The sequence below is a fragment of the Poromitra crassiceps genome, assembly GCF_964638095.1.
Source record: "Poromitra crassiceps genome assembly, chromosome: 2".
Lineage (NCBI taxonomy): Eukaryota > Metazoa > Chordata > Actinopteri > Beryciformes > Melamphaidae > Poromitra > Poromitra crassiceps.
The window spans coordinates 100,154,652-100,179,040 of record NC_139624.1 but is presented as its reverse complement, the minus strand read 5'-3'; the positions used below and the strand labels follow the sequence as shown (position 1 = coordinate 100,179,040).

At 43.2% G+C, this 24,389-nt stretch overlaps 1 protein-coding gene across 2 annotated transcripts in view; it reads left to right on the top strand.

The window, feature by feature from the left end:
* The first annotated feature begins 5,566 nt into the window (after positions 1 to 5,566).
* Positions 5,567 to 24,389, top strand: part of nrbp2b (nuclear receptor binding protein 2b) — an 84,068-nt gene continuing 65,245 nt past the window's right edge. For both annotated transcript variants that reach the window (XM_083632321.1, XM_083632320.1), the window contains exon 1: positions 5,567 to 6,234. In XM_083632321.1, the coding sequence (XP_083488447.1) occupies positions 6,115 to 6,234 (120 nt within the window). In that variant the 5' untranslated portion in view covers positions 5,567 to 6,114. The remainder of the gene's footprint in view (positions 6,235 to 24,389) is intronic.

The window sequence follows — 24,389 nt, the reverse complement described above, 5'->3', positions numbered from 1 at the left end:
TTGTTAAATTTTTTTTAACTATAAAAGAGGAGCATGATGTAGGAAAAATGTACTTTAATGAATTGGGGGGGGGGGGTAGCCTGGGTAAACCCATCCCCCACGTGACCTGCTCTCAGACCTGTTCTCAGTCACTAGGTAATAGATGTAGGTTTAGTTACACTTGATTCATATTTCGCAGCTGTGTACCTTTCAAACGAGGCCAGACATATATGCATATAGGCCTTATGGTTGAGGAGCCATCCTGATTCATTTGGGGTATGTCTGTCTAGGCGAGAGAACACCCCAAAGCACCCCGGTCCCCTGGGGTTATAGGGTTAAAGGGATGGTTCTTATTTTTCTAACCCTAGCCCTACTTACCAATGATGATGTTGATTGGTAGATTCCTTTCTCAGCACAATCCATGCTGTTCCTCATGCTAGCTCCAGATCGTTAGCCTTAAACCAATACAAGGTCAATGGGGTCCCGCTCCTGTCTGTCCAAGCTGACTGAGGTTCACTGGAATTTCATCCACAGTGCACACACACACACACACACACACACACACACACACACACACACACACACACACACACACACACACACACACACACACACACACACACACACACACACACAGTGCACAAAAAAGTATATTTCAGTGAGCCTCAGTCAGCTTGCACAGACAGGAGCGTGACCCTGTTGAGCTTGTATAGGTTTGTGGCTAACGATCTGGAGCTAGTATGAGGAACAGCATGGATTGTGCTGAGAAAGGAATCTACCAATCAACATCATCTACCATAAGGGTAACACTTTATAATAACGTTCAGTCGTAAGTCATTTATAAGCCTTTATTAGTTAATGATGAACGAATCATTTACAAAACATTAATATACATTTGTAGATTATTAATAAGTGTTATGTTAACATATCACACATGTGTTGTAAGTCATCTATAAACCTTTAGTAAACAAAGTGTTCCTCACCTGTAATAAATGATGCCTAAATCATTTACAATTCATTTACAAGGCTTTCTGCATCCCCTAATCTAAAGTGTAAACCATTCATCACACATAAATTGTTGTTACATACTGTACAAGGAGGTAGCTCTGTCAAAATTGAAGCCAATGCGGAAGTGCACTTAAACGTGCATTCTTTTGAATGACCTGCAGGGGGCGACCCATTGGTTTGTGGACTTCGGTTTTGACGCCTCACGTATGGCATTTTGACCATTGCCATCTTGGATCTCAACACGAGACCAGGGGTTTCCCACAGAGCACGGCCTGCTGTTGGTCCGTGATCTGCAAGCTGTGTGATCAATGGACAAGCGATCTGTCAGTCACACCCCAAAACATAGTCTGCAACGACATAAACTCATTAGGAAAGTGTTTACTGAGGCTTCAAAATAGAAGTCCACAAACCAATGGGTCGCCCCCTACAGGCAAAGAGGACACTTCCGCAGTGGCTTCAATTTTGACAAACAGAGCTATCCCCTTGTATGAAACATTTATGTGTGATGACTGGATTACACTTTAGATTAGGGGATGCAGAAAGCGTTGTAAATGAATTACACATAATTTATAACAGGTGAGGAACACTTAATTTACTAAAGGTTTATAGATGATGACTTACAACACATGTGTGATATGTTAACATAGCATTCATTAATGTTTTGTAAATGGTTAGTTCATCATTAACTAATGGCTTAGTTATAAATGACTTACGACTGAATGTTATTATAAATTGTTACCTTGGTAAGTAGCAAATATGGCTAAAAAAAATCCCTTTAATTAAGGTCAAGCCTCCAGACCCGGATGATGTCTCCCCTTTTCAGCTGAAATCAGCATCTCTCTTCTTTGGGGGTCCACTACGTGTGTGCATGCGTGCATGTGTGCGCGTGCATGCGTGTGTGCGTGCGTGTGTGCGTGCGTGTGTGCGTGTATGCGTGCGTGCGTGCGTGCGTGTGTGTGTGTTAGCTTGATGTGACAGTGACCCGAGGGGTCACAGGAAAGATCACACAGTACACTATGCTTCCTCTCTGGAGTTCTACATTATAATGTAATGTTTTAATATATATCGCTCTGTGTGTCTGAGGCCTATAGGAAATGTATTTGCTAATTGCTAGCATCTAAAATATACAACACTTGGCACAGACTGACTCATTATGCACAGGGATACCACAAGGCATATATTGACAATAGACTGTATGTATAAACCTATTCTGCATTCAGTCATTATGAGCATCCAGGCATAAATAGCAAAAAAAAGATATACAGTTTGAAATAGTTTGAATACCGTATACTGTAAATAAATCTAGTTTTGACTGGGGGTATGGGGGGGGGGGGATCCTCAAATCTCAGATGAATAAATAATCTCACCGTTGGCATCATTGAAATGATCGATTTGGAACTTGGTGCAAAACCGTGGCGTGAAAGAGTTCAACAGCTCTGTTGGAGATTACAAAGCATCGTTTCATGCTGGTGCCAATCCCCCGCCATGTTGGGGCAGCCGTTTCTGAAACACCATTCTTAGCGGCTTGTCTAGACAGCGCCATTGTCTCACTGCTTCCTGTGCCAAGAGTATAATCTCATTAACAGTGAGAGGGATTGGCAGAGTGGGGTCTCACAGGCTCTCTGTGAACACTGTGGGTGCTAAAAATAGAGTCAGAGGGTGATTCTGTGAACACTGTGGGTGCTAAAAATAGAGTCAGAGGGTGATTACTGTATAGATGTATGATTAGAGCTGAACACTGTGTCTGATAGCATTTCCACTGAGGTGTTGGTAGAGTTGCATTGCCCGTGTGCATTATGAATGAAAGGTGCAGGGGGAAGACCAACTGACAATGGAGCAGAGGCAGTGAATTATGTAGAAAATCCAGATTAATTTATGTTAAATAATCCTTCAAATGTAAACAGTCTGCACTAAATATATGTATTTCATATTGCATGTTGCATCCATGCAGGCAGCTCTGCTACAGAAGTACTTTTTACATTATACCCACTAGATGGCAGACTAGGTTTATCCTAAATATCATGTCTGTTGAACTCAAGGAACTCTCTCCCTGCCTCTGAGAAGTGGAGACTGCAGAGTACTGTAATCCTACTGGTATGGGCGCAAAAGGATTCAAAATAGACTGCTGCAGCTTGGCTTTGCATAGTGATTACACTATGGGAAAGCAAATGCACAAAGGCAACATTGTCAGTGATTCTTAATTGGTTTAACATTGTCAGACTACTAGGGATAGTGTTATAAAAAGTTGCAAATTGTGCAATAAAAGTTGATGAAATAGTGTCGGCTAATTGGGCAATGACTGACAGGAACTGAGAGAGAGCAAACCCCTCCTGTAGCATGAAGAGGTTAAAAAGGAAAATGTTTCCAGGAATCTCTGTATATCTGTCTGTGTCCTTCACAATCGCATATCACGAGAACCGTTCGTCCGATTGACTTCACACGGTGTGTTGCTGGGAACTTGAGGACATGCAGTCTTGGATTTGGTGCAATTTAGACATGCGACACGTCCAACATTAAAAGACACGTCCAACATTAATTCACTTGGACTGAACAGCACCCTGTGCAGCAGCGGGGTGGCGCTGCGTTCAGGGGCTGTTGTGAGGCTCGGAAATATGAACTGCTCGGAAGTCTCAACAAAACGGAGCCTGTTACGAAAAATGTCTTTAGGGTTAGGCCAGAGGCATTATGTTTTCCGGTTGTCCGTACCTACGTATGTAGCCTACGTCCCATGCTCGTTAACGTGATATCTCTAGGGGATTTTCTTTTGATTTGGCTCAAATGTCCACTTGGACTCAAGAATGAACTGATTAAATTTTGGTGGTCAAAGATCAAAGTTCAAGGTCACTGTAGTCTTAACGCTAGACCCATGAGAGTTCTTACGCTGATACACTACATCACTGCTTGCTCCAAAAGGGTTTTGGGATCCTGGCCAGTGATTGTTTGCACCAGAATCCTACAGCCACCAATCAGTAACGACTTCAGCGATCAGGCGCGCCCACCCAACTTGACTCTGCTGACTTTTGAAAATGAATGACTCTCTCTCATTGGTGCTACAACCTGTCAGTAATTCAGTTGTTCCCCCCTCAAAACAGCAGCAGGGCTGCGAATTGGCACACACTCTATTATGTAGTATGCAGACCACAGCGATTCAACGTAATATTTGAGTCTGGGGAGAGACTAAGGTCACTGTAACCTCACGACGTCTGTTGGTTCCATGTTGGAATGCCTTGAGGGAATTTCTTCTAATTTAGCTCAAACATCCACTTGGAGTGGACTCAAGGATGAACTGATTAGATTTTGCTGGTCAAAGGTCAAGTTCAAGGTGACTGTGACCTCACGTCCGTCCGCTCCATGCTTGTGAATGTGATATAGGAACACCTTGAAGAAAATTCCTCAGAGTCCTCTGTACTCCTCTGTAAAAATAGTTTCTAAGTGAAGGCAACATGTTTCTCATTGGGAAATTATTCACTGCATCATAAATTTAGTGATAACTTCCACTTCGCCAAAACAACAGTAGGCTATATTTTATTGAATTCCTTCAAAGTCTTCACTCCATATATTTTGTGAGTCTGGACAGACATGGATGTAGACTGCAACTTGACTTGTTGGCGGAGCTACAATGGCTGGTAGCTGTTGTTTCTTTTTAGGAAGACATCAGCACACAGCTGCTGTGCAGAAGACACACGATACAATGCTCATCAATCAGGCAACAAATATGTGATGATTAAACTTTAAATGACTGTATTCACAATCACTTCATAGAATGATGAATGGTTCAAGCTCAGTTTAGTCTTCTTAACGTTCCCGGCGAAGTTTCTATCTTAATTTAAACAATTTAATTTGTTAATTCCTTTTCGTTTTAATTGATATAGGAGTATGTTTGTCAACTGATATAAACACATGCACAGACGTGGTGCAATATTAGTCAACTTTGAATGGGGCAGGCTGGGCGAACAGCTCTGTGCAGCTGCAGGGCAAACGGGCACTGCACTAGTTTATAAAAAAAAGTGACTGTATGTAGGTCAAAGGTCATTTCAAGAGGTTGGGGTTGCAGTTGACAGTGATTTAAGTCAGTTTTTGGATCATGCAACTACAACTACAACTCCCAAATTAATTTAACTGAAACTTCAGATAAGTGCAGTCAGACGTACGGCGGTGGCTGAAAGTTGCAAAAAGGGGAACTGCGATACGTTTTATTTTCTACTCCGATAGCCTAGAATTGGTTTGCTCATGTCAGAAGCTTACGGTACGCAATATTTCTTTTCATAGGATGGCGAAGGCATGTCCCGCCCTCCTCTGCCTCTGATTGGCTTACCCTGATATTTTACCCTAACCTAACCAATGGGCCTAGTCCTCGTGCCTAAACCCAACCAATCATCACCCTATTATGCCTAAACCTAAACCAATCAGGGGCAGAGTAGGGCGGGACATGCCTTCGCCTTCCTGCGAAAAAAAAAATCGACTTATGGGTCTCTCTCTCTCTGCTCTCTCCTCCCTCCCCCTCTCTCTCTCTCTCTGTGGCAGGAGCCCCCACACGGTTTTTGCGGGAGGCAGAGCCAGCAGCCGACACATGATGAAAAATAAATTAAGCCTGTTCCAAAATAGAGAAGGCGTTTGATAGAGGACTCCACTCAACGCTCAACGCAGCAGGACTCCAGGGGAACACGCCTCGATTGCTTTTTAATACATCCGCGTTGCTTTTCTGTGAATGGCCACAGATAACAACAACATTTCGCAATCTTATTTTGCATGCGGCGTATGTAGGCGCATGAGGTCTGGAATATTTCCCCCTCCTTATCAGTTCCTCTCACACGGCCATTGCGATGTCTCCCCTGCCGGGTGATTTACGCGTTGGTCTATGCCTGTCTATCTAAAAGGCGGTGTGTGCATTTCCTCTGTGCAGACTGGGAAGGCCGTGCAGAGCTGGTTTGGGGGCTTTTTTATCCATTAATTATCTTCTCTGCAAGATGTGTTGAGCGGCGAGAGAGAGCGTCTGGTGTGTCGTCTGTCTGGGAGCTGCTCACTGCGCAGACAAGCTCGTCTCGTTACCACAGACTGACAGACAGAGAGAGGGAACAGGGGGACGACGGGGGGTGTGATTCAATCTGGAGACAAACACGGAATAAAATGACTATGTCCGTACCGGAGAGGAACTCGGGATCCGAGGGGAAGGAGGAGGAGAGCGAGGATGAGAGCGAGATCTTGGAGGAAAGCCCGTGTGGCCGCTGGCAGAAGCGTAAAGAACAGGTTGGTTTACGTGTGTGTGTGTGTTTACGTGTGTGTCGTGTGTGTGTGTGTGTGTGTGTGTGTGTGTGTGTGTGTGTGTGTGTGTGTGTGCGCGTGTGTTTACGTGTGTGTGTGTGTGTGTGTGTGTGTGTGTGTGTGTGTGTGTGTGTGTGTGTGTGTGTGGGGGGGGGGGGGGGTGTACGTGTGTGTGCACGGCCACGGGCTTGTATTTTAATTGCCAGTGGCCTGAGTGATTCTCAACCTTTGTCATATCAAGAAGAACCCACATTTAGTCTGTTTACCCTCATTTGATGAGATCTCTCTGACCCAAAGCTGATATTTTTATTGGCAGATTATGAGTTTGTCCAGAATTCAATGACTATCTAATTGTTGTAGGTAGAGATAACAAACAGTCAAAACAGCCATTCTTACATTCTCTAATTGTGTTAACTTCTTGTACATTTGAACAATACATCAATTTGCTGGGGACTTCCTGGAACCCACTCAAGGAGCCCTGGTGGTCCCCGGACCCCACGTTGACAACCACTGATGTGATGGATGTTCTGCAAAGGCTGGAGTCTGCATCCCACCTTAAGACAAAAACATCAATGGCCATCAATCTCCGTGTCTATCTTACTGTGGTACCAAAGCAGGGTCCAGGGACTTCAACCATAGGCTTGTGTACTTTGCCTACCTGTCCATCCTAACTTAAAACTTAACACAATCTCATCAGATGAGGCTCCTTTGGACAAAATCTTAACAAATGGTCCATTTAGGGTGATTTGACTTGGATTGGAAAAGTCCCTGGACCTTGATATGAAACAGGCTTGGAATCCCTGGTTTGTTTTATGGACTCTCATCTTTTCCATGAGAGGGATTGCATCAGTTACTCTGCAGACAGCACTTTAGCAGCAGCACCAGCCATATGCATGCCAGTGTTTCCTCACTGACTGTAAATAAGGATGTGTGTGTGTGTGTGTGTGTGTGTGTGTGTGTGTCATGTCAACATCGGAGGCATAAAAAGCCAGTAGAATATTTGGATTTCTAATGACAACCTCAACTGCTCTGAAGAGACGAGACAAGACAAGTGCTCTGGACTCACATGTTTTTATAGATAGGCCTACTGTATTTTTATTCACCTTTTGCTTTACACTACAGAACACACACGTGCATTTCACAAGCAAAAATGTAAACATAAACAGGACAACAAAATAAGATTAAAACAAAATAAAAGACATGAAGACAAATACTTGACAAAATGCAGCTCAGTCCATACTTATTTAAGGTACAACTTTGTTTTAGGACTCACATACTGGTTGATGTGGCTCAAAATAAATGTTCTACAAATTTGCAGAGTTAAAGTTAAATGATTATCTGGGTGGAGAAACATTTTAAATGGCGCTGCCTCCACACACGGCTCCAGATAAGCCTGAGAATTTAACTCGAAGGTTATCTCTCCAACACACACACACGCAACACACACACACACACACACACACACACACACACACACACACACACACACACACACACACACACACACACACTCACACACCACCTGATCTTACTCTCTCCCACTGCACTTTCTATGGCACACAACATTTTTCATATTGGGCATCCCACGCCTACCCCTTGTGTTTTTCCACCCATTGATTAGCCATCAGTGTGTACTGTATGTATAGACTTGATTAGCCGTCAGTGTGTACTGAGAGTTCTCTGGGTTGATTAGCCACAGTGTGTAGTGTGTACTGTATGTCAGTGTGTACTGTATGTCAGTGTGTACTGTATGTCAGTGTGTACTGTATGTAGAGAGTTTTCTGGGTTGATTAGCCGTCAGTGTGCACTGTATGTGGAGAGTTGATTAGCCGTCAGTGTGTAGTGTATGTCAGTGTGTAGTGTATGTCAGTGTGCACTGTATGTGGAGAGTTGATTAGCCGTCAGTGTGTACTGTATGTCAGTGTGTACTGTATGTCACTGTGTACTGTATGTCAGTATGTACTGTATGTCAGTGTGTACTGTATGTCACTGTGTACTGTATGTAGAGAGTTTTCTGGGTTGATTAGCCGTCAGTGTGCACTGTATGTGGAGAGTTGATTAGCCGTCAGTGTGTACTGTATGTCAGTGTGTACTGTATGTCACTGTGTACTGTATGTCAGTATGTACTGTATGTCAGTGTGTACTGTATGTCACTGTGTACTGTATGTAGAGAGTTTTCTGGGTTGATTAGCCGTCAGTGTGCACTGTATGTGGAGAGTTGATTAGCCGTCAGTGTGTAGTGTATGTCAGTGTGTACTGTATGTCACTGTGTACTGTATGTCAGTATGTACTGTATGTCAGTGTGTACTGTATGTCAGTATGTACTGTATGTAGAGAGTTTTCTGGGTTGATTAGACGTCAGTGTGCACTGTATGTGGAGAGTTGATTAGCCGTCAGTGTGTAGTGTATGTCACTGTGTACTGTATGTCAGTATGTACTGTATGTCAGTGTGTAGTGTATGTCAGTATGTACTGTATGTCAGTATGTACTGTATGTCAGTGTGTAGTGTATGTCAGTATGTACTGTATGTCAGTATGTACTGTATGTCAGTGTGTACTGTATGTGTAGAGTTGATTAGCCGTCAGTGTGCACTGTATGTGTAGAGTTGATTAGCCGTCAGTGTGCACTGTATGTGTAGAGTTGATTAGCCGTCAGTGTGTAGTGTATGTGTAGAGTTGATTAGCCGTCAGTGTGTAGTGTATGTCAGTGTGTAGTGTGTACTGTATGTCAGTATGTACTGTATGTCACTGTGTACTGTATATAGAGAGTTTTCTGGGTTGATTAGCCATCAGTGTGTACTGTATGTAGAGAGTTTTCTGGGTTGATTACCCATCAGTGTGTACTGTACTGTACTGTATGTATAGAGTTGATTATCCATCAGTGTGTACTGTATGTCACTGTCAGTGTGTACTGAGAGTTTTCTGGGTTGATTAGCCGTCAGTGTGTACTGTACTGTATGTATAGAGTTGATTATCCATCAGTGTGTACTGTATGTCAGTGTGTACTGTATGTCAGTGTGTACTGTATGTCAGTGTGTACTGTACTGTATGTATAGAGTTGATTATCCATCAGTGTGTACTGTATGTCACTGTCAGTGTGTACTGAGAGTTTTCTGGGTTGATTAGCCGTCAGTGTGTAGTGTACCGTATGTCAGTGTGTACCGTATGTCAGTGTGTGCTGTATGTCAGTGTGTACTGTATGTCAGTGTGTACTGTATGTCAGTGTGTACTGTATGTAGAGAGTTTTCTGGGTTGATTAGCCATCAGTGTGTACTGTATGTAGAGAGTTGATTAGTCATCAGTGTGTACTGTATGTCAGTATGTACTGTGTGTCAGTGTGTAGTGTATGTCAGTGTGTACTGTATGTCAGTGTGTACTGTATGTAGAGAGTTTTCTGGGTTGATTAGCTGTCAGTGTGTACTGTATGTAGAGAGTTGATTAGCCATCAGTGTGTACTGTATGTCAGTATGTACTGTATGTCAGTGTGTAGTGTATGTCTGTGTGCACTGTATGTCAGTGTGTACTGTATGTCAGTGTGTACTGTGTACTGTATGTCAGTGTGTACTGTATGTAGAGAGTTTTCTGGGTTGATTAGCCATCAGTGTGTACTGTATGTCAGTGTGTACTTTATGTAGAGAGTTTTCTTCTGGGTTGATTAGCCATCAGTGTGTACTGTATGTCAGTGTGTACTGTATGTCAGTGTGTACTTTATGTAGAGAGTTTTCTGGGTTGATTAGCCATCAGTGTGCACTGTATGTCAGTGTGTACTTTATGTCAGTGTGTACTGTATGTCAGTGTGTACTGTATGTCAGTGTGTACTGTATGTCAGTGTGTACTGTATGTCAGTGTGTACTGTATGTAGAGAGTTTTCTGGGTTGATTAGCTGTCAGTGTGTACTGTATGTAGAGAGTTGATTAGCCATCAGTGTGTACTGTATGTCAGTGTGTACTGTATGTCAGTGTGTACTGTATGTAGAGAGTTTTCTGGGTTGCCTCCACCAGAAAACTTTCCATTTACCCAGTGAGAGCATCAGTCACGTCTTGTTTCTGTATCATCATGGCCATGCTGCTGATGGCTGTACTTAAATGTCACTCTCTACCACCGCTCAAAACCACATAGCTCTTGTTTATTTAACATTTCACATGTCATATCTCATCATAATGTTTTGATTCTCCACTTCTCCGCTCACCTTGACAAGGCTCCATGACCATTCAACCTCAATTCCAAACAGGGAAATATTTGGAGAAAAAAACTGACACGAGAGACGCAAAACATTCTGCTTAGTTGCCAAGCTTTAGTTTAGCATTTAGCATTTTGAATTAAACCAATAGAAGCCAAGCTTTAGTTTAGCATTTAGCATTTTGAATTAAACCAATAGAAGCCAAGCTTTAGTTTAGCATTTAGCATTTTGAATTAAACCAATAGAAGCAAATGAAAGCCAGCCATGTGACATTATGCTCTATCCTCTAAGGCCAATAACAGTAGTCGACTGTTCATAAACCCACATGCATGCAGATTACAAAGTAGCCTAAGCCTATACAGTACAGCTGCCATACCTAAGTGAAATGTCACTTGAAGTCAACCCAGGCATTACAAGCATCTCTCCTACACAGTTACATAAGGTCTTTAAGCATGGCAGTGTGTTTTTCATGTGTCAAACTGTCTTTCGTGAGGCTAGAATGATTGCATGTTTAGCATTTTGCTGTGCAGGTTTGTCCAGCAGGGCGGGGTGTGTCTGAGCGACGGGCTTGAAAGGCACATGAATACTCATAAGTCAGTGGGTGAAAGGTCAGAATAGACGCTCTGCCCTATCTCTTATTCAGCTCTACCATTAAAATAAACTCAGGCCGTAGTCACATGGTCAGCATATGGTCTTGTTGACTGGCTGGAGGTAGCAGCAGTGGAGATTTTGGTGTTACATAATCGTGTTGCCTTTTTAGAAGTTGGTCTGGTCCACGTTATCCTGCCTGCCTCGACACACACACACACACAGCATTGGTTCCTCTCAGAGACGGAGCGCAGCTGGTCTGGAAAGACTGGAAAGGTTTTTGCTGTGTTTTGCTCTACTGGTAGAAATATCTCTCCAGACTCGGAAAGCTTTGTTGTTCCAGTGAATGCCTCTGAGAAAAGCGACCATCAGGTACCATCAGAAACTATTTTGGTCCAGTTTATGGTTCAACTGAATTTTTTCTCAAATAACAAATGAGAACATCAAAATCTGTTTAGAATCATAATCATTTTTATTGGCCAAGTATATTTTAACACACAAGGAGTTTTTTAGCTTAGTGGTTGCTTGTGTATACTTCTGTATACTTTGTTAAAGAGACACAAAAAATAAAAGACATAAAAACCAATACAGTTAAAACGAGAAGGCCACTCAGGCAGCCCAGAGACCTCTGTCAAGGCCAATAGTCCACTTTGCTATAATGTGCAAATTTCATGTGTCGGATCGGATCCACTCCAAAATTGAATAGCTTCTTCCTTGGCCCATGGTACACCCTTCCACGAACTTTCATGAAAGTCGGCCCAGTCGTTTTTACGTAATTCTGCTGCCAAACAAACAGACAAACGGCCCCGGAAACATAACCTCCTTGGTCAAAACAAATGGAAACCGTAAAATAAACAAATAATATCCAAATCCGAATATAGGTATTGCACCTTGTAACTCTTGCTTGTCATGATTTGTTCGAGGAATATGGCTGCAGATTTCAACTTATGTCTCAACTTGTGAATCATACACTGTAACTAAAGGCCAGGAGGATGACATCAGTATGTCGGCAACATGACTTACAATCTCATGTTTACGCTGCTGCCTGCCTGGTGTCACGTCTCATGCAGATTGCGTTGCCTGTGCCACGCCGGGATGTGGACATCGAGGCGAACGGCGGATGTGTGAGTCATCAGGAGAAATCGCAGTCGAGACACAAATCTGAAGATCTGATGAATCTTAGAATCAGGGGCCGTATTCATGACTTGTTGTGCAAACATTTTTGTTGTGGCCGCCATCTTGGTGCCCAGCCCTCTATTTGCTGTGTAATTGGAAATAGATTGGAACCTGTCACTGTGTCAATCAAATGTCAATATCTGAAAAACTAGACATCACAGGACTTATATATTGACGTTGTGAGTGAGAGCAGAAGTAGCTTTAGGTGGTGGCCACACTGATCCGTGGTGTCTGTCCGTCTGCTTTCATTTCTCTGTTCACTTCCATTCATTTTCAAGACAGCTGTCCGTCTGTCCGTGGAGCACTGATGAAGCGTATGTATCCAGCAAATTTGCATACGTTTTGACAGAAAAGTTCAAGAGGGCTGAACTTTTTCCGGAGGGACGTATCGGATGGACAGATGGGCGGATAGTCACCGTCCGTTTAGCCAATCAGAGTCGAGGAGGCGTTCTCAGAGTGGAAATGGCTGAGCGGAGGTCGCGCCATGACAGTTGTCCGTATCGATAAAAATGCTATTTTAGAGCCACAATGTCGTTATAAATATCAACCACTACCCAACAGATATCAAAGCTGGTTCCCTTTATGGGAAGAGCATGACTCGAACTGGCCGACTGTTACATCAGACTGGTCATCAGTGGTGTTTTATCGCCACATTAGTAACGTAGCACACAGAGCTAACAGCTAGCTAACGGCAGCTTTCTTCTTCTCTCGGTTTATAGGCGGGTCGCTGACACCTTCAAGGTGCTTACCGCCACCTGCTGTACAAGTAGGTTACTTGTACATGCAATGGACATAGATCTATCCGTTTTATAATTCTGTCCATTTTCTCACGGATCAGTGTGGCCACAGCCTAATGGTTTGATGTACTGTATAAGGGCCTGTGTCCACCTAGCGTAATTTCCCGACTGTTAAACGCTGGAAGTATGCTGGGAAGCGCACAATATAACAAGGAAGCAGTCTGAAACTAACGTTAGTTCAGTGCGGTAGTAGCTTGATAGCTGACAGCTAACATTAGCAAACAACACACATACAGTGATTTAGCTCAACACTCACCAGAAATATCAAGTGTCTAGCCAATCTGCTCACACAATTGAGCCTTTCTGTCTCTGTTGCGATAGTTTCTCCATGATTAAGTTGCAAGAAAAGCAGCACCCGACACCAGCGTGTTTCTGAAAAGTTAAAATATTTTCGGCTGGAAGCGCTGGAAGTTGGGCGCACAAAAACACCTGAGCGCTGTGAAAATAGACGCTGGACGCAGCGCACTTTCTCTAGACGTCTGTGTGCGCCTGCATACGCTCTCCCCCCATTGGAAACAACTGAAAAAAGACGCTGGACCTGATGAAAAGATGTTAGATGGACACAGTAGCCTGGGTAAACCCAGCCTACACGTGACCTGCTCTCAGTCACTACCTAGTGACTGAGAGCAGGGTAAGCCTGAGAGCAGGTCACGTGGGGGATGGGTTTACCCAGGCTATGGACACAGGCCCTAATACAGTAGTATGTAGTGTTAAAGTTGTGTGAACGGTGGCAGTTTTAAAATGTGTGAATTTAGTAAAAAGTGCAGCCTGTACAGTCGGCTAGAGTGAATTATGACATCACTGCTCTAGCATGGCTCCATAAGCTCACATGATAGAGGTTGAAAAAAGTATAAAAGTTTAACTGCGATTTCTCAAAAAGTACAAAAGGTAGCAAAAAGTTTAATACCGGTAGACAAAGTACTATACCCGTTTACAGTTTGTATGGCATGTCTAGCATACAGTATGAAAGAGTAGTTAGAGTTCAAAGAGGGCATGGGTTTTGAACAGTCCTCCCATATACTTACATTGTAAAAACAGGTACTGTGTGCTGCATTTGGGCATCAAGATGGCCGCCACAACAAAAACAAACATTCCATGCAAGTCATGAATACACAAACATTCTGAAAGTCCTCTCAGAGAGTTCTTATCTTAGCCGAAAATTCCTTAGCAAGGAGTCCTAGCTTAGGAGTTATTTAGGAAAGTTCTCAGAGCAACTGAGCAAGGAATGGACAAGAACTTTTATCTTGAGGAGGTGTGGTTGACCCCGTTGCTAGGTGTGATGCTCTCTTTTGGACGCTGTCATTGGTAAAAATAAATGTAACATATGGTTTGCTTATACTATCAAAAATAAAATTAAAATATAATGCCCGTTGCAAAATATCTTAACATTGTGAAAACTTTCACAATAACAATATGCATCCCTTTCGTCATCTTTCAGCCATTTTCTCTTCTCTTTAAGAAACTGCTAAGCTCCTAAAAGTCCTCCTTTCTACTCTTAACACTTTTCCACCTTAGGAGCTCTCTTAAGGGCTAAGATGCTTTGTGACTTTGTCTTTATGAGGATTTACTCTTTCTTTTATGGGGGAATTCTGAGAAAATGTCATCAGTGTCAGAGTTTTCTTCGAATTTCACCACTAGGATCAACTCTAGGAGGTACTAGGAGGCTTTGTGGATACGGCCCCTGATAAGAACATTGCTCTTATCTTTCCAGTTTGTCTTTGGTCTCTACAAGGTGTACAGTCTTTCTTATCTTTCCATAAAGAAAAATTGCACTTCATGTAGAATAGAGATCAGACACTAGATTGCCTTTTGGATTGCTTCTTCTCTCCCAGGCTAGGGCTTAAGTCAAATTGCATCAACACGGGACACATTCCACCTTGACCTGTCAGCCTGGGCTCTTTATTACAGTCCTGGGAGGGCATATTATCCCTGGACCTCCATCTTCAGAGGTTAAGATGAGGCAGCAGTGTTGGGGGGAAGGACTGCGCTCACTTGTCATGGTGCTAATTCATGAGTATAATGGGACATGTGAGGATGACAAGCAGATGGCGTTTTCTGCACAGAGATGTTACCCAGAATTCCATGCATGGGTCAGTGGTCGCAGGATCGTACTTGAGAAACGGGAGACGGTGACACATGCGTACAAATTCACTTAGTTGACTCTTGTTTTTGCATCATTTGAGGTCTCACCTTTGTTTCAGTTTGATTTTGGGTGGAGAAATGAAATAGACCTGGCTTTCCTTATGAGGGAAAATGATCTCTGCCACTGATTGAGACAATGAAACCAGATGATTAGAGATTCATGGTGGCAAAGTAAAAAGTCCTGGTTCTTGGAAAGGTAAAATTCCAGGATCTACTGTATGATGTAACTTATTAGTTTGAGTCAGATTGGAGTCTACACTGACTGCAGTTGAATAATAATAATAAATGATAGGACTTACATAGCGCTTTTCTAAGTACTCAAAAATGCTTTTATATATATATAGAAAATACAAATACAAATATAGCCGCAAGCGGCGATGACGGGGTCCAAGCATGGTCAGTAAGGGTGTAGTGGTCAGTAAGGGTGATGGGGTCAGTCAGGGTGTTGTGGTCACATAAGTACTTGTGACTTGAAGTAGTACTTGGATAGAAAGCAGTTTTTGTGTACAATATCCTTGTAAGTATCTGGACAGAAAGTGATATTTGGGTAGAACATACTGTCAATACGACAAGTACTTCTCTGGCTCTGCAGATACATATAATATGGTCTACAAAGTTAAATACAACAGTCTGGATAGCTCACTTGGTAAAGCTCATGACTTATGCTAACTAAAGACCATTGCGGCTCAAAGTTCAAACCCCACGTGGGATGAACAATTTTCAACTTCAGACAGTTAAGTCAGTAATAGTAATTAAAACCCCACATGTTGCCTCCTTCTTTTGCGGTGTTTCATGAACTTTTTCAATATCTTGGAAATGTTAGCTGGAGATTGCGTGGCTGTGTTCAAGAACGTGTTTTGCAACAGGAGAGGTTAGTTCTTGTCTCATGATGGAGCTTTTGTGTTCTGAAATCAGAATTTTCAGTTGTCATTGAGTCTTTCCCACACACACATCAAACCATAGGGCATAGTGGCGTCCACTACAGAACGTTGATGGTTTTATCCCTGAAATTGCTTTTGATGACTATAGCCAGCACCCTGCATTGCAGCTTGTCATGCAGTCCATTTACCATTAAGGACATGTCTGTATTACACACATAATCCACCACTTTACATTAAAAGTCTGCCCTGAATGGAGGTGTTTGAACTAATTGGTGTGGGTTGTGCTGTTACAATGGAACTAAAGTAAAGGTAAAGTCCCACTGATTGTCACACAATGTGTGAAATTTGTTCTCCGCATTTGACCCATCCCCTGGGGGAGCGGTGAGCGGCAGCGTGCGCCGCGCTCGGGAATCATATGGTGATCTAACCCCCCAATTCCAACCCTTTGATGCTGAGTGCCAAGCAGGGAGGCAAATGGGTCTCATTTTTATAGTCTTTGCTATGACTCGGCCGGGGATCGAACTCACGACCTCCCAGTCTCAGGGCGGACATTCAGACCACAAGGCCACTGAGCTGGACACATGAGTGACAAGGATAATTCAGATTTAATTCTCTTTTTGGACCTTTCACATCTGAAGACACAATAATGTATTGGAATGTTTTTCCTTTCATATATCTGAAAGAAGGCTCCCAGCAAACACAATTACATCATGATGATGTTCTGATATCATCTTTCAGTGACGTCCAGGACTAGGCCAAATCACAGCCGATTTGGGGATCATTTAGACATCTACACAGGAATGTCAAGAGGACGTCGAAATATGACGTTACCATAAATAGGCATATTCAGTTATTCTGCTATGTACACAGTGTGTATTCAGCAGCGTTATACATAATTATATCCAGATTAACCTTTATTCTACATTTTCAAAAAATAAAACAGTTACCTGGCCGTGGTTTGAACCCAGGACCTCCAGCTTTGGTTTCTGCTACTTTACCCCTACACCATCCTTCCACAGCAATGACAAGGCACGGATATAACCTTATTATGGCATAAACTTGTTTTTATTCAAACGTGGGTGTCAAGTCTTTGTGGATCGGGCATTACTGTGTGACATCTAAACCAACTATGTATTATGCTACAGCAGATGCAGAACCCCAAAACACATTAACCCCACCCAAAATGCTACATTCCAACTTCCAGTAGTAGTAGTAGTAGTAGTAGTAGTAGTAGTAGTAGTAATAGTAGCAGAAGTAGTAATAGTAGTAGTAGTAGTGTTGGTAGTAGTGGGAGTGGTAGCAGTAGTAGCAGCAGTAGTTGTAATTGACCGGTTAATGAGTTGTGGGCAATTTAGTGTTGGCGTGTGTTTCATTAAAAGTTTCGAGATTTAGCATTTCAAAATGGTTTCACGTATCCAAAATCCTTTACTAACCTTAGGTCGGGGTAGTCCATAGATGGCCCAGAAAAAGTTTTGTGTGATTTGGCAAAACGGTCTAGGAGGAGCTCGCAAAAGTAGGTTTTTGATCAAATTCAAAATGGCGGAAAATCTACCACGCAGAAATGGGCGTGGCCTAGTGGGTTAGATACATGATGCTCCAGGGAAACCAGTAGATGTGGAATTTTGATTCTACAGCTCGCAGTTCAGAAGTTATGGACCGACAAACGTGAAATTGGCTGTTATAGCGCCACCGTCTGGTGGATTGGTGTAATTTTTTTACTCTGAGTAGTGGGTGATGTCGTGAACCTGTGTGGAAAGTTTGGGTGATGGGGGGTGTATGGTTTCTGACATCCACACACTTTTAGGGCAGGAAAAGAACAAAAGCAAATACACAAAAGTTTAGACATTTATAATTTCAAAACGGTTTCACGTATCCAAAATCCTTTAATAACTTTGGGTCGGGGTAGTCCATAGATGACCCAGAATAATTCCTATGTGATTTGGCCAAACGGTCTTGGAGGAGTTCGCAAAAGTAGGTTTTTGATAAAATTCAAAATGGCGGAAAATCTAGGCACACGCAAATGGGCGGGGCCTAGATGGATAGATGCGTATTGATCCAAGGAATCCCTGAGAAGTGAAATTTTGATTCTACGCCTCACGGTTCAGAAGATATGGACCATAACACGAAATGGTCTGTTATAGCGCCACCATCTGGCCGATATGGGTAATTTTTTGTTTCTGAGTAGTGAGGCACATTTACAATCTATGTGCCCAGTCTGGCTACGCTGAGCATTACAGTTTCTGCTGTATATACAGTTTTACCGGAGAAGAAGAAAAAAAATAATCGGAACAGATACAATAGGGATCCACGCACTTCGTGCTTGGACCCCTAAAAAGTTACAAAGTGAATGGATAAAGGCATAAGAAGACGGAGGTGTGAATTTCAGTTCTGGGGGAGGCAGTGGGAGTCAGGTGTAGGATTTGTTTTGAAAAGGTGGGTTTTGAGTTGGTATTTGAATGAAGGGAGTGAGTCTGAGTTTTCGGATGTTTGGAGGGAAGGAATTCCAGAGGGTCAGGGCACTAGCGATGGCAAAGGCTCTGTAGGTGTGCTTGGTCCTGGTGATGGGGGTCAGAAGGTTGGCATCAGCTGATCTGACGTGGCATGTGGGGGAGTGATGATGGAGAAGAAGGTCTGTCAGGTATGAGGGGGCGAGATTGTTTTCCTTTGTATGTGATGAGGAGGATCTTGAAGTGAATGTTGGAGCTGTATTGGGAGCCATTGAAGGTGTTGAAGGATGAGTGTGATGTGTTCTCTGCAGCGGGGGTGGCTGAGCAACCGGGCAGCTGAGTTCTGAACATATTATAGTTTTTGGAAAGGAGGCCACAAAGAATGCTGTTGCAATAGTCTACAGTAGCTCCTTAGGGAGGAGCTTGTCCAAAGATATAGTGAAATCTTGTACACATAATTTAATTATTTGAATTTCTTGAAAATAATACCATAACTGTAATATTGTGTGTTTGACATAGTGAGTTGGTAAATAGAAAATGGTAATAAGTCAGAAATAGTAACACAATTGCTTCCTTAAAATGTAGCCACATCATGTAATCACGAAATTACCAAAAAGTCTGAATAGGTTACATCGCTGCTCCAAAATGTGCTAGCTGGGATTGGATTTTGTGGTGGTTACCAGCTTTAATAAACCCCATGGGATTCAGATGTGTTTTTTTCCATGTTTAGACTGCATTTAGAAGATCAGAGGGCAGCCACCAGGCAGGTCCTAATCTGATACAATCAAGTCAAGGGCTTCCAAGAAAGCCATTAGTTTACAGCAGCCATTAGCATAATAGCTGCAGTAAGGCCTCCAGTAGACATGATCCCCCAAACAAGCATGGAGTCAGGACAAGCCATTAGCTGAGCCAACAAGCCCACGGTCACAAACAAGCATGGAGTCAGGACAAGCCATTAGCTGAGCCAACAAGCCCACGGTCACAAACAAGCATGGAGTCAGGACAAGCCATTAGCTGAGCCAACAAGCCCACGGTCACAAACAAGCATGGAGTCAGGACAAGCCATTAGCTGAGCCAACAAGCCCACGGTCACAGCCACAGGCCCTCGTTAGCCATTAGCTGAGCCAACAAGCCCACGGTCACAGCCACAGGCCCTCGTTAGCTAGCTCATGTCGTGTTGTGGCTTGCAGGATGTGCTGCCTAACCTAAAGCCCAGAACACATACAGCCCATTCGTCTGGGCGTCTCTGTTGTATTTGCGGTGTTGGCTCTAGTCAGCTTTGTCGGCGACGGAGTTCGTCGGTGAGAAATCACTCTGATTGGCTTGTCACGGTAATGAAGCAGTGAAAGAGAAGAGAGGGCGCCCACAAAACGCTCTGCTCATTTTCCAATTTTACCTCCTCTGATCATTCCAAAACACGGATATTTTCACGACGACGTGCCTTTTTGGGAAAGTCCCTCGAGCCTCTCGCTGCATCACATCACCCATATAGTGCGGTTTCTCCTTATTTTTCCACCTCTTGTCTCTTCTTTTCTTCAAGCAAAAGAACAGACAGGGGCTGACCACGCCAGTGTCATTTGCAACTTTTGATCGGGCATATTCTCGATTAGAAGTAGCTATATTACAAAACCGTTTAAGCGAGGTGAGACGTGAGGTGACGCATCAGTTGGCTTGTAGTTGCCGTTAGTCCTTTCAAGTGTTTTCGGTGTGTCAGCCCTCTAAGGGATCTCTCTAATGACTTGGTCATGACCCACCAGCGCAGGCTGCTGGTGCTGCCATCCACTCACATGTCCCCCGAGGCGGACACAGGGACGAGTGACTCAGCTTTGATCCACCTGTGGGAGCATGTTGCACAGCCAAGGGCTGCCCCTGCTCTGCCGCTCAGGACCCAAGTCTCACACGTTCACACACATTCATTCACTGGAGTGCTAAAACAGCTGGTGCACATCTGGGAGTCCATCCTTGATTGGTTTTCACAGTATAATGAGCTTGCGCAATGGATTTTGGACGTTTTAATCATCAGAATTTTAAATGCTATCTACTTTATTTAAAAGGGACAGATACCCTACAGTGTTTCCCCTAGAAACGATTTCAGGCCTGGAGGGATTTCGAAACGTACCCCGACCGCAACGGTGGGGTCCCTCGCTGGCGACACTAAACTTTTAGCTAACCTGTTCACATCTATGTTGGCAATGGCATCCCAAGTATCCTCATACTATTATGGGATGCGATGCAAACTGTTGTATTATGGGATGTGCGTTTCCCAGGCAACGACACACGTTGACACGTTTTGGCATGATGCTCCTAAAAGCAAAATGCTTATTGTTTTGAATGATTTGGCATCTTCTATTACTATAAACACTGTCAAAACCAGTATTGTTGTATTGTAATAATATGCCATAAAGGTTTATTGAAATTTTGGGCAGAGCAGGATTTTTTTTTTTTCCTTTGCAATCTTTTCTCTGGCCTGGCAGGCCCGCCAGGCCAGTAGAATGGTAGGGGAAATACTGCCGTAGACATAGAGAATTGTATAAAATTTTCCGATATAAGGCATCACTGCCTATTTCCACTTTAATTACACGTTTTTCCGAAAAGGAATTGAGATGTGGATTATCTGTTTTGCGAATTGAAATTAATTCAAAAACTTTGTGTAAGGCTGTAAAAATGATTGTTACTACAGCACTGCCATGACCACCATACGCCATTACGTGCTTGAGAAATGCAGGGGAAAAAAGCAGTATTATGATTAGATTGAATTATAGAATGAGAGAAAAGGTGCTATAATGCCACATTGGAAATGCAATAAGCCTAAAATCAAGCCAGAACTATAAGCAGCTATAGTGTCACCTGAAATATTCATTAATACAGAAGAATTTGATGAGCTACAAATGTGATGTGATATCCTTGTTGAGCCTATTGAGCTTGACTAATGTGCTTGATGTCAGAGTTTGCAGCAGCGTGTGTTTGTCCCTGAGAAGCAAATCTCATTTCCTCACTGTGACTGCTGATGAAGCGGCTGGCCTGGCAGGCAGCCGCCCTTTCCGCCAAGAGATTTATGAATGCTTTTAAGATGCTGAGGTGGCGCTCTGTATCAGTGGATGAAGACACGCCTCTTGGTAGAGTCAGGTGCGCTGTGTTGACCAGTAAAAAGGAACCACATTTCCTAAATCCAAAAAACATTCGCCTGTGAAGCTGTGTTCACACCGAGATATTTATTTTTCTCCCTGTCGCTCGATTCAACCCTTTGGAATCGCTCTGTCGCTGTGTTTAAATCGCTCGTCATGACGTAGCAGTGTGTGACTTGCGTGAATGGCTAACGGCTAGCCATTCACTAGCCTTACAGCTAGCTGATGGCTGCTAATAAGTTCTCCCAGCCTAGCAACGGTCTGAAGGCTATCTCCCCAAATTCTACAACAATGTCTTGTTTACTAACGTTCATAGTTGATAACGTTACAGCAATACAGTTACGGTTTCGTACTCACTGTAAGATCAAGTGTTTAACGTTTATGTTAGCTTATTGTTTTGAATAGAATGTTTGACTAGCTCACTGGAGCTAGCCGCGGTAGCCGCCGCCATGTTGAATAGTGAAAAAACTACAAACGCACAGGCGCCTCTCGGTGGCGTCACACCCGGTCTCGCCTAAAGCCCGCCCGTAGCTCACGCTGATTGGTTCGCCTGGGTGGCGGCCGATCCAAACTCCAATCTTGAGCCGGGTCCAGACGGAGGTGGGATTGTGAATTTGTGGAACAATGCCACCCCCATCTGGCGGAGTCAGGCTAGCCTAGGTAAACCCAGCCACCACGTGACCTGCTCTCTCAGTTCCCAGTCACTATCATAGTGACTGAGAACAGGTCTGAGAGCAGGTCACGTGGGGGATGGGTTTACCCAGGCTAGAGTCAGGCTACCAAGAGTTTGCTCCATGGCTAAAATCATCTGACTAGCCGCTACAGACGATTTTAGTTTCACGCACCGGAGTTTACTGCAGCCACTTCCGGGGTTACGGCAGCGAATTTTCGCTCTGTCGCTGTCGCTCGGACGCCCAACGATTTTTCTCCCAGGCGAATATACGCTCAATCGCTCGTTTGCATTGATTTGTATGTGAACTCGATGCCCGCAAAAAACTTTAATAGGTCGGTGTGAACCATTGACCTATATATAATGGACCAACATAGCTCATTGACTTTGACACAGCAAAATTAAGCTCACTTCCGGATATTGTTGATTTCGTTTGATTGGTTGAATGGATTAATGCTACACGGAAGTACGAGGAGAAGGGGCGGGTGCCCCTAGCGGCTGCCGGGGGAGTTTCCGAATTTGCTCTGTCTCGCTTATCGCCGTAATGCATTATGGGTAGTCAGCTACTGTGGCTAATGTAGCCGCTAACGCTACTTACTTTACATTGCAGTAAAACGGCACTAAATGACCAAATTGATTTAACTTTTAACCATTTCGAGAAACACTGTTTCCATACGGACCCCCAGCGTTGGTTAGTTGTTTATAACCTGACTCTATTTAAAATGTTATAACGTACTCCGGTTTCTGTGCTGAATCCAATGATCTGAATACAGAGAAGGCTTAAGGCTTTATCTAACGGTATAGATAACGTTAAATGGTCCGCCATGTTATGGACGTTAGATGTATGGTATCTATATAGTTACGTGTGTCTACTAACATTATTAAGATATCATAAAGTAACGCTATTTTCTGATAATTTGCTCAACTATACTTGCTACCTGATGCCTTGCGGCACATTGCTGCCTCTACCGGTCGGAAGTATTACTGTTCTTTTTATCCGATGTTTGTCGTCAATTTTCCTCGAAATGGGGCTATCATTTGGAAAACGGAGCGCGTTAGAGCATGAAAAAGACTTGAAATTGTTTTTTCAGACCATACACTAATTTGGAAAGTGTTTATTTAATACATAGACCGAGAGAGAAGTTGTCTCCTTTCCCATATAGTTGAATGGTGATGTTCCTGGGAGTGCTACACAAGCTGCGACCCCCACTGGCCATTTGGAAATAATGCAATTTCCGCATTGGCGTCAAAAATAGGCAGGCTGAAATGCCCACTGGTGTGAACGCACCGTGACCCTTTAGAGCAGGCATGTCCTAAGTCCGGCCCGGGGGCCAGATGCGGCCCTTTGACCGATCTTAAGTGGCCCTCAGCTTGTCTCTCAAAATATACTAGACGTGGCCCTCCTCCACACAGTATTGGTTCAAGCAAGTTCAAGCAAGTTCAATTCACGTTTTTTTTGTTCACCTAAAGATGACAGCACTATCATACAGTTTGTAGACGAGCACCAAGTAGGAACAACACAGGCAGAACTAATGTTTTCAAATGGTAAACACAATTGTATTGTATGTGATTTTTATTTTTATAACTCATATAATGCGAGAAGCAGCTGGCCGGCCCCCCGGTAATTTCACATGATTTAATCTGGCCCCCATTCAAAAAGGTTTGGACAGCCCTGCTTTAGGGTGAGTTGACACTTGACTTTTCTTTATTTGTCTTAATCATGACAGAGGAATGATGTCACTGATTTAGAATAGGGAAGGACCAAATAAGGAAGTGAAGCATTGTACTTACTGTACTTAGCTTTCAACACATATCTGTTATTGCAGTAGGTACTGACTCAAATTTCTCAATTAAGATGCTTAGATGATTAATCATTATATAAGAAAATAGCACACATAGCAAGCCTGTCCAATTAGCTTTGAATTTGAGAATTAGAAAAACACAACAGGCTGGCTCAAAAGGAAGTCTATAAAGTTTGATGTATAATAACATTGAATGCAGTGGTCATGTTAACAAAATGTTTGTCTTTTACATACTTTGTTTTTTGTTTGTTTGTTTACAAAATCAGAACACTGTAATAATAGATTATGATTTTTTTTTACAACCCTGTCACGTGTCAATCAAAATGACAACGA